Source organism: Mesoplodon densirostris, chromosome X (genome assembly GCF_025265405.1).
Source record: "Mesoplodon densirostris isolate mMesDen1 chromosome X, mMesDen1 primary haplotype, whole genome shotgun sequence".
Taxonomy (NCBI): domain Eukaryota; kingdom Metazoa; phylum Chordata; class Mammalia; order Artiodactyla; family Ziphiidae; genus Mesoplodon; species Mesoplodon densirostris.
Window position 1 is genome coordinate 18,657,351 of NC_082681.1, and position 12,141 is coordinate 18,669,491.

General features: G+C 37.9%; 1 protein-coding gene across 1 annotated transcript in view; it reads right to left on the reverse strand.

Annotated features, from left to right (window-relative positions):
- Positions 1 to 12,141, reverse strand: part of ADGRG4 (adhesion G protein-coupled receptor G4) — a 139,162-nt gene that overhangs the window by 83,386 nt on the left and 43,635 nt on the right. Inside the window, 2 exon segments of the mRNA XM_060086393.1 lie at positions 9,914 to 10,032; positions 11,773 to 11,905. Coding sequence (XP_059942376.1) covers positions 9,914 to 10,032; positions 11,773 to 11,905 — 252 coding nt within the window.

Below are 12,141 nucleotides of genomic sequence, written 5' to 3' on the forward strand. Positions count from 1 at the left end.
CAAGAGACCTCCCAGCTCCACATAATATCAAGCAGCGAAAATCTCCCAGAGATCTCCATCCCAACACCAGCACCCAGCTTCAGTCAACGACCAGCAAGCTACAGTGCTGGTCACCCTATGCCAAGCAACTAGCAAGGCAGGAACACAACCCCACCCATTAGCAGAGAAGCTACCTAAAAACATAATAAGGCCATAGGCACCCCAAAACACACCACCAGACGTGGACTTGTCCACCAGAAAGACAAGATCGAGGCTCAACCACCAGAACACAGGCATTACTCCCCCCCACCAGGAAGCCTACACAACCTACTGAAACAACCTTAGCCACTGGGGTCAGACACGAAAAACAACGGGAACTACGAATCTGCAGCCTGCAAAAAGGAGACCCCAAACACAGTAACATAAGCAAAATGAGAAGACAGAAAAACACACAGCAGGTGAAGGAGCAAGATAAAAACCTACCAGACCCAACAAATGAAGAGGTAATAGGCAGTCTACCTGAAAAAGAATTCAGAATAATGATGGTAAAGATGATCCAAAATCTTGGAAATAGAATAGACAAAATGCAAGAAACTGTTAACAAGGACCTAGAAGAACTAAAGATGAATCAAGCATCGATTAAAAACACAATAAATGAAATGAAAAATACTCTAGATGGGATCAATAGCAGAATAACTGAGGCAGAAGAACGGATAAGTGAGGTGGAAGATAAAATAGTGGAAATAACTGATGCAGAGCAAAATAAAGAAAAAAGAATGAAAAGAACAGAGGACAGTCTCAGAGACCTCTGGGACAACATTAAACGCACCAACATTCGAATTATAGGGGTTCCAGAAGAAGAAGAGAAAAAGAAAGGGACTGAGAAAATATTTGAAGAGATTATAGTTGAAAACTTCCCCAATATGGGAAAGGAAATAGTTAATCAAGTCCAGGAGGCACAGAGAGTCCCATACAGAATAAATCCAAGGAGAAATACACCAAGACACATATTAATCAAACTGTCAAAAATTAAACACAAAGAAATCATATTAAAAGCAGCAAGGGAAAAACAACAAATAACACACAAGGGAATCCCCATCAGGTTAACAGCTGATCTCTCAGCAGAAACTCTACAAGCCAGAAGGGAGTGGCAGGACATAATTAAAGTGATGAAGGAGAAAAACCTGCAACCAAGATTACTCTACCCAGCAAGGATCTCATTCAGATTTGATGGAGAAATTAAAACGTTTACAGACAAGCAAAAGCTGAGAGAGTTCAGCACCACCAAACCAGCTTTACAACAAATGCTAAAGGAACTTCTCTAGGCAAGAAACACAACAGAAGGAATATACCTACAATAACGAACCCAAAGCAATTAAGGAAATGGGAATAGGAACATACATATCAATAATTACCTTAAATGTAAATGGACTAAATGCTCCCACCAAAAGACACAGAGTGGCTGAATGGATACAAAAACAAGACCCATATATATGCTGTCTACAAGAGACCCACTTCAGACCTAAAGACACATACAGATTGAAAGTAAGGGGATGGAAAAAGATATTCCATGCAAATGGAAATCAAAAGAAAGCTGGAGTAGCAATTCTTATATCAGACAAAATAGACTTTAAAATAAAGACTATTAGAAGAGACAAAGAAGGACACTACATAATGATCAAGGGATCGATCCAAGAAGAAGATATAACAATTGTAAATATTTATGCACCCAACATAGGAGCACCTCAATACATAAGGCAAATACTAACAGCCATAAAAGGGGAAATCGACAGTAACACAATCATAGTAGGGGACTTTAACACCCCACTTTCACCAATGGACAGATCGTCCAAAATGAAAATAAATAAGGAAACACAAGCTTTAAATGATACATTAAACAAGATGGACTTGGTTGATATTTATAGGACATTTCATCCAAAAACAGCAGAATACACATTTTTCTCAAGTGCTCATGGAACATTCTCCAGGATAGATCATATCTTGGGTCACAAATCAAGCCTTGGTAAATTTAAGAAAATTGAAATTGTATCAAGTATCTTTTCCGACCACAAGGCTATGAGACTAGACATCAATTACAGGAAAAGATCTGTAAAAAATACAAACACATGGAGGCTAAACAATACACTACTCAATAACGAAGTGATCACTGAAGAAATCAAAGAGGAAATTAAAAAATACCTAGAAACAAATGACAATGGAGACACGACAACCCAAAACCTATGGGATGCAGCAAAAGCAGTTCTAAGGGGGAAGTTTATAGCAATACAATCCCACCTTAAGAAACAGGAAACATTTCGAGTAAACAACCTGACCATGCACCTAAAGCAATTAGAGAAAGAAGAACAGAAAACCCCCAAAGCTAGCAGAAGGAAAGAAATCATAAAGATCAGATCAGAAATAAATGAAAAAGAAATGAAGGAAATGATAGCAAAGATCAACCAAACTAAAAGCTGGTTCTTTGAGAAGATAAACCAAATTGACAAACCATTAGCCAGACTCATCAAGAAAAGAAGGGAGAAGACTCAAATCAATAGAATTAGAAATGAAAAAGGAGAAGTAACAACTGACACTGCAGAAATACAAAAGATCATGAGAGATTACTACAAGCAACTCTATGCCAATAAAATGGACAACCTGGAAGAAATGGACAAATTCTTAGAAATGCACAACCTGCCAAGACTGACTCAGGAAGAAATAGAAAATATGAATAGACCAATCACAAGCACTGAAATTGAAACTGTGATTAAAAATCTTCCATCAAACAAAAGCCCAGGACCAGATGGCTTCACAGGCGAATTCTATCAAACATTTAGAGAAGAGCTAACACCCATCCTTCTCAAACTCTTCCAAACAATTTCAGAGGAAGGACCACTCCCAAACTCATTCTACGAGGCCACCATCACCTTGATACCAAAACCAGGCAAGGATGTCACAAAGAAAGAAAACTACAGGCCAATATCACTGATGAACATAGATGCAAAAATCCTCAACAAAATACTAGCAAACAGAATCCAACAGCACATTAAAAGGATCATACACCATGATCAAGTGGGGTTTATTCCAGGAATGCAAGGATTCTTCAATATACGCAAATCAATCAATGTGATACACCATATTAACAAGTTGAAGGAGAAAAACCATATGATCATCTCAATAGATGCAGAGAAAGCTTTCGACAAAATTCAACACCCATTTATGATAAAAACCCTGCAGAAAGTAGGCATAGAGGGATCTTTCCTCAACATAATAAAGGCCATATATGACAAACCCACAGCCAACATTGTCCTCAATGGTGAAAAACTGAAACCATTTCCACTAAGATCAGGAACAAGACAAGGCTGCCCACTCTCACCACTCTTATTCAACCTAGTTTTGGAAGTTTTAGCCACAGCAATCAGAGAAGAAAAGGAAATAAAAGGAATCCAAATCGGAAAAGAAGAAGTAAAGCTGTCACTGTTTGCAGATGACATGATACTATACATAGAGAACCCTAAAGATGCTACCGAAAAACTACTAGAGCTAATCAATGAATTTGGTAAAGTAGCAGGTTACAAAATTAATGTACAGAAATCTCTGGCATTCCTGTACACTAATGATGAAAAATCTGAAAATGAAATCAAGAAAACACTCCCATTTACCATTGCAACAAAAAGAATAAAATATCTAGGAATAAACCTACCTAAGGAGACAAAAGACCTGTATGCAGACAATTATAAGACACTGATGAAAGAAATTAAAGATGATACAAATAGATGGAGAGATATACCATGCTCCTGGATTGGAAGAATCAATATTGTGAAAATGACTCTACTACCCAAAGCAATCTACAGATTCAATGCAATCCCTATCAAACTACCACTGGCATTTTTCACAGAACTAGAACATAAAATTTCAAAATTTGTTTGGAAAAACAAAAGACCCCGAATAGCCAAAGCAATCTTGAGAACGAAAAAAGGAGCTGGAGGAATTAGGCTCCCTGATTTCAGACTATACTACAAAGCTACAGTAATTAAGACAGTGTGGTACTGGCATAAAAACAGAAAGATAGATCAGTGGATCAGGATAGAAAGCCCAGAGATAAACCCACGCACATATGGCCAACTTATCTTTGATAAAGGAGGCAGGAATGTACAGTGGAGAAAGGACAGCCTCTTCAATAAGTGGTGCTGGGAAAACTGGACAGGGACATGTAAAAGTATGAGATTAGATCATTCCCTAACACCATACACAAAAATAAGCTCAGGGCCTCCCTGGTGGCGCAAGTGGTTAGGAGTCCGCCTGCCGATGCAGGGGATGCGGGTTCGTGCCCCGGTCTGGGAGGATCCCATGTGCCGCGGAGCGGCTGGGCCCGTGAGCCATGGCCGCTGGGCCTGCGCATCCGGAGCCTGTGCTCCGCAACGGGAGAGGCCACAGCAGTGAGAGGCCCACATACCGCAAAAAGAAAAAAAAAAAAAAAAAGAAGCTCAAAATGGATTAAAGACTTAAATGTAAGGCCAGAAACTATCAAACTCTTAGAGGAAAACATAGGTAGAACACTCTATGACATAAATCACAGCAAGATCCTTTTGGACCCACCTCCTAGAGAAATGGAAATAAAAACAAAGATAAACACATGGGGCCTAATGAAACTTCAAAGCTTTTGCACAGCAAAGGAAACCATAAACAAGACCAAAAGACAACCCTCAGAATGGGAGAAAATATTTGCAAATGAAGCAACTGACAAAGGATTAATCTCCAAAATTTATAAACAGCTCATGCAGCTCAATAGCAAAAAAACAAACAACCCAATCCAAAAATGGGCAGAAGACTTAAATAGGCATTTCTCCAAAGAAGATATACAGACTGCCAACAAACACATGAAAGAATATTCAACATCATTAATCATTAGAGAAATGCAAATCAAAACTACAATGAGGTATCATCTCACACCAGTCAGAATGGCCATCATCAAGAAATCTAGAAACAATAAATGCTGGAGTGGGTGTGGAGAAAAGGGAACACTCTTGCACTGCTGGTGGGAATGTGAATTGGTACAGCCACTATGGAGAACAGTATGGAGGTTCCTTAAAAAACTAAAAATAGAACTACCATATGATCCAGCAATCCCACTACTAGGCATATACCCTGAGAAAACCATAATTCAAAAAGAGACATGTACCAAAATGTTCATTGCAGCTCTATTCACAATAGCCCGGAGCTGGAAACAACCTAAGTGTCCATCATCGGATGAATGGATAAAGAAGATGTGGCACATATATACAATGGAATATTACTCAGCCATAAAAAGAAACGAAACTGAGCTATTTGTAATGAGGTGGATAGACCTAGAGTCTGTCATACAGAGTGAAGTAAGTCAGAAAGAGAAAGACAAATACCGTATGCTAACACATATATATGGAATATAAGAAAAAAAATGTCATGAAGAACCTAGGGGTAAAACGGGAATAAAGACACAGACCTACTTGAGAATGGACTTGAGGATATGGGGAGGGGGAAGGGTAAGCTGTGACAAAGCGAAAGAGAGGCATGGACATATATACACTACCAAACGTAGGGTAGATAGATAGTGGGAAGCAGCCGCAGAGCACAGGGAGATCAGCTCGGTGCTTTGTGACCACCTGGAGGGGAGGGATGGGGAGGGTGGGAGGGAGGGAGATGCATGAGGGAGGGGATGTGGGAACAGATGTATATGTATGACTGATTCACTTTGTTATAAAGCAGAAACTAATAAAAAAAATAGAAAAAAATAAGTTCATAAATAAAAAGAAATTAGAACACTTCCTAACACCATACACAAAAATAAACTCAAAATGGATTAAAGACCTAAATGTAAGGCCAGACACTAACAAACTCTTAGAGGAAAACATAGGCAGAACACTCTATGACATAAATCACAGCAAGATCCTTTTTGACCCACCTCCTAGAGAAATGGAAATAAAAACAAAAATAAACAAATGGGACCTAATGAAACTTCAAAGCTTTTGCACAGCAAAGTAAACAATAAACAAGACCAAAAGACAACCCTCAGAATGGGAGAAAATATTTGCAAATGAAGCAACTGACAAAGGATTAATCTCCAAAATTTACAAGCAGTTCATGCAGCTCAATATCAAAAAAACAAACAACCCAATCCAAAATTGGGCAGAAGACCTAACTAGACATTTCTCCAAAGAAGATATACAGATTCCCAACAAACACATGAAAGAATGCTCAACATCATTAATCATTAGAGAAATGCAGATCAAAACTACAATGAGATATCATCTCACACCAGTCAGAATGGCCATCATCAAAAAATCTACAAACAATAAATGCTGAAGAGGGTGTGGAGAAAAGGGAGCCCTCTTGCACTGTTGGTGGGAATGTAAATTGATTCAGCCACTATGGAGAACAGTATGGAGGTTCCTTTAAAAACTAAAAATAGAACTACCATATGACCCAGCAATCCCACTACTGGGCATATACCCTGAGAAAACCATAATTCAAAAAGAGTCATGTACCACAATGTTCGTTGCAGCTCTATTTACAATAGTCAGGACACGGAAGCAACCTAAGTGTCCATTGACAGATGAATGGATAAAGAAGATGTGGCACATATATACAATGGAATATTACTCAGCCATAAAAAGAAACGAAACTGAGTTATTTGTAGTGAGGTGGATGGACCTAGAGTCTGTCATACAGAGTGAGGTAAGTCAGAAAGAGAAAAACAAATACCGTATGCTAACACATATATATGGAATCTAAAAAAAGTCATTAAGAACCTAGGGGTAAGACGGGAATAAAGACACAGACCTACTAGAGAATGGACTTGAGGATACGGGGAGGGGGAAGGGTAAGCTGGGACAAAGTGAGAGAGTGGCATGGGCATATAAACACTACCAAACGTAAAATAGATAGCTAGTGGGAAGCAGCCGCAAAGCACAGGGAGATCAGGTCAGTGCTTTGTGACCACCTAGAGGGGTGGGATAGGGAGGGTAGGAGGGAGGGAGATGCAAGAGGGAAGAGATATGGGGACATATGTATATGTATAACTGATTCACTTTGTTATGAAGCAGAAACTAATACACCATTGTAAAGCAATTATACTCCATAAGATGTTAAAAAAGAAAAAAAAGGCTAAGAACTTGAACAGACATTTCTCAGACGAAGACATACAAAAGGCCAATAGTATATGAAAAGGTGCTCAACATCACTAATCATCAAGGAAATGTAAATCAAAACCACAAAGAGATATCATTTCATAACTGTTAGGATGGCAATTATCAGAAATCAGTAGATAACAGGCATTGGCAAGGGTGTGGAGAAAATGGTGCCCTTGTACACTGTTGATGTGAATGTAAATTGGTGCAGCCACTGTGGAAAATAATCAAAAATTAAAAATAGAGCTACCATACAACCCGGCAATGCCACTTGTGGGTATATATCCAAAGGAAATGAAATCATTTTCTCAAAGACATGTCTGTACTCCCGTGTTCATTGCAGCATTATTCACAATAGCCAACATATGGAAATAACCTAAGAGTCTGTAGAGAGATAATTGAATAAATAAAATTTTATTATACATATATATTTATACATACATACATAATGGAATTTTATTCAGCCTTAAAAAAGAAGGAAATCCTGCCATTTGCAACAACATGGATGAAACTGGAGGGCATTATGCTAGGTGACATAAACCAGACTCAGAAAGATAAATACTTCATGATCTCACTTATATGTGGAATCCAGAATAGTTGAACTCACAGAAGCACAGAGTAAAATGATAGTTACCAGGGGTTAGAGGAGAGGGAAATGGGAAGTTACTAATCAACAGGCATAAACTTTCAGTTAAGCAAGGTGAACAAGTTCCAGAGATCTGCTGTACAACATTGTACCTACAGTCAATAGAAATGTATTGTACACTTAAAAAATTGTCAAGAAGGTAGATCTCACAAAAAGTGTAGTTACTACAATAAAATAAAATTAAAGTAGGAAGAAAGTAGATTGGAGTTTTCCAGGGCTTGCGGGGAGGAGAGAATGGAGAGTGACTGTTAACATGTATGGGGTTTCTTTTAGGAGTAATTAAAATGTCCTAGAATTAGTGGTGATGGTTGCAAAATCTAGCAAATAGACTAAAAAACACTGAATTGTACACATTACATGGCTGAATTTTATGATGTCAGTACCTCCATAAAAATTTTTAACTACATTGAGATTAACTTATACTTATCAAATCAAGATCCTAAAATCTGATAGCATGCTGTGTTGATTTGAAGATGTTCTGAAACAGACACTTTCACATTTTGCAAGTGGGAGTATAAGTTGGTGCAATTATTACAGAGAGCATTTTGACACCATCAAAAGTATGATTTATTTGAAAAGACACATGCACCCCAATGTTCATAGCAGCACTATTTACAATAACCAAGACATGGAAGCAACCTAAAAGTCTATTGACAGATGAATGGATAAAGAAGATATGGTATATATATATATATATATATATATATATATATATATATATATATACACAATGGAATATTACTCAGCCATAAAAAAGAATGAAATATGCCATTTGCAGAAACATGGATGGACCTGGAGATTGTCATACTAAGTGAAGTAAGTCAGACAGAGAAAAACAAATACCATATGATATCACTAATATGTGGAATCTAAAATATGACACAAAAGAACTTACAAGACAGAAACAGACTCAGACATAGAAAACAAACTTATGGTTACCAAAGGGGAAGGGGGAGGAGGGATAAGTTAGGAGTCTGGGATTAACAGATACAAACTACGGTATATAAAATATATAAACAAAAAGGTACCTCTGTATAGCACAGGGAACTCTACTCAATATCTTGTAATAACGTATAATGGAAAAGAATCTGAAAAAGAATATATATATTTACACATGTATAACTGAATCACTTTGCTGTACATTTGAAACTAACACATTGTAAATTAACTATACTTCAATTTTAAAAATACTAAAAGAAAAAAAGGAAAACCATTAAAAAAATTAAAAAATAAAATAAAAATAAAAAATACTAAAAGAAATAAGACAAATAAGAAAAAAAGAAATGATAATGTAAAGTCTAGCTTTATCAATTCAAAAAAAATTTGACATAGCAAATAAAAGACAATTTATCTTAAAAAAAAGTATGACTGACCCAGAAATTCTACTTTTAGGAATTTATGCTTCAAGCATACCATACTTGCACAAAATGACACATGCATGATATCCATTACAACAGTATTTTAAAAGTAAAGTGTAATTATCAAGTTAAATTACCATCCACAGGCAACAGGTTAAAGAAATCAATTGTAGCATATTCATGCAGTTAATACAACTCAGTGAAAAAAAGAATGTATATTATATTATCATATACTAGTATGGCAATTTCTGCAATATAATGTTAAGAGGAAAAAGCAAGGTGCAGAACAGCATGTATAGCATGCTCCACTTTGCACACAAAAAGGGAAGAAGAATACACACACACACACACACACACACACACACACATTTCCTTATAGATGCATAGATATCTCCGTGGATACTAACTGAATGGCTGGGGTTAGCAGTAGGAGGGAGAGGTTTCACTGTATACACTTTTTAATTTTTCCAATATTGAACTATATGAAGTATTATCTATTAAAACTTTTAAAAAATTAAAATAAAACAAAAATAATAACTAGCCAAAACTTATAAAATAAAAAACATTATAAAACAAAAAACACTGACAGTTCTGACTTCTCATGCTCCACTCCCACCTCCACCAATGTAACTACCTCATTTCTGAAATTGGATTGTTGTCAGGTAGATTTTCCTACGGGAAGTTTGCCTGTACTGTCTCTGGTCTCAGGTCAAGTAGACAAACAACTGAGTTCCATTATTTCTCTAATGTGTACAGAACAGTCTTACCGTCACTTATTGTAATATTAGCAAGATCCACAGTCTTATTAGGAAGCGCTTGAAGCAATTTGCATTGTTTAAACTTTGGTTTTTCCCAGTGAGATTTGCCAGTGTTGATACTGATTGAGCTGAAAAAGAGAGGAGAGATGAACAAAAAGCTTCATGGTTGGAAGATGAGGCCAGAATACTTTGAAAGCGAATGATGAAGGAACACGGTGTGTCCTTGGCATGCCTCCCCTTTGCCCACTCCCAGCCTCCTGGCTGAGATAGCAAAGGTGGTACAGTGTTTGTACAGTGAAGAAAACTTTGCTCCTGGGGAGCAAGTGAATCTAGGGTCCCCATGCAGGAGGTATAAACAGGCAAGAGAGGCTGAGACGGAGCAGGGCCACATCCATCGGACCGAGAGTCAAGGCAGAGATTTTTGCCCCTCTGCACATGACTCCTACTCTCACTTTTGCCTCTTACCCTCATTTTAAGAGGGCATTCCTGTTAGAATTGTGGTCTCTATTTCAGCATATTAATTTACTCAAGGCAGTTAGTATAGCACCCTCTGTGACTCACTGGCTTTCATCATCCACCCTCCACTATGCCCCATCCAATTCAAGCCAGTTCATTTCAAATCAGCTAACACATTTATTGGGAACCTTCTGTGTTCTAGGACTGGTAGTAGACAAACAGGGCAAGGTGTCGTCCCTTGAGGAGCTTGTAACTTGGTGCTTTGAGACTGTAAATGTAACTACATTTATTAGGCAAGATATGAGATGGAAAAAGTGTATAAACAAAACAGAATCTGTTGAACCATCAATCAAGGAGAACTTATTTGTAACTTTTGAGCTGAGCTGGGCGCTAAATGGACAGAGATGGAGAAAGTGTCCCCCACTCCTCCAACCAAGCAGAGCAAATAGCACAAGCAGAGAAAGAGATGCAAGTCCAGAATGACAATGGCCCTTGTTGGCTGGAGTGCATGTTAGGGAAAGGAGCCTGCAGGTCTTGAGTACTTTAGGGGTTTGGACTTAATTCTTGAGGCAATATGGAACTGGAGTGGGAGATTGGAACGATGACAGCCATACTTTGGGAAAATCACGCTGGTGGAGTGTAGCTGGGGGGTAGTGGGCAGTTAGAAGGCAAGGAGACTACTCTAATCGTAGGCACCCAGGGAGTGGCAGTGGGGTAGGAGAAGAAAGGGTAGATGTGAGCTCTGATTATGACCACAAAAGCTGCATGACTTGCTAAGTGATTAGATGCAAGCAGGAAGAGGTAGGACCCAGTCCAAGATGTCACCCTCCAAAAGTGAATTTTTAAGCTTTTGTCAAAACCTGCTGCCCCTCTGGCCTGCACACTTAAGTTAACGGCATAAACCAGTAGTAGAGAGTAAGAAAAGAGGGGCTGATGATTTTAAAAAGGAAAATGTTAAAGTCAACAATAGAAGAGTGATTTAGTAAATTATTATGGCCCATCAACGAGGTAGCTTCTGAGGCAGGTTTTTGAAAAAGTCATTAAGAAGATGAATGTAAAGCATGGAAAACGTTTGATAAACCATTGAGTGAAAGGGTAAATGACATTAGTGCTATAAGGATGGTGAATACCGCTACATAAAATTTAAAGGGCATACGGTGAAAGGCTAAATGGAAAAATACAACAACCTAAAAACAGCTGTGTTCAGGTCGTGGGATTATGGGTGCTTTTTTTTCTCTTTTTGTTTGAAATTTTTTCTGGAATGTTATTATATGGCATGTGTATGCTTAAGTAGGTCCACAAGGTAAAAGAAAGAAAGGGAGGGAGCATGCTCAAATGACATGGAAACATGCTTCCAATTAAGCAGATCTTTATGTATCTGAACTCTCAATTAGAACTTGGCTGGTACATACCAGATTCTAGTAGCGTTTCCATCCTCATTTTTTATGCATCTAGTTTGGGCTGTCTCGGTAGGGTGGGTTAAGAGCCACTTATATGTCCCTTTGTATTTAGAGGCTGTTTCTTCAGCTTTGCACTTTCCGGGCTCTACAGAGAAAATGTATGCACATTTGAAAGGGCAAAAGGCACTTAAAAGTTTCATGAACATCCATTATTACCCAACATTATTACCCTGCACATAAACATCAGCTAATAAAAGGGGAAAGTTTTCTACCAGGCAATTTAAACCAGGCTGAAAATAACATTAAATTGAATCTTTTTTTTTTTTTAAATAAGGCTCCCAGTACGATCTCACATTTGGTCCTTTGCATTAAAACTACCAC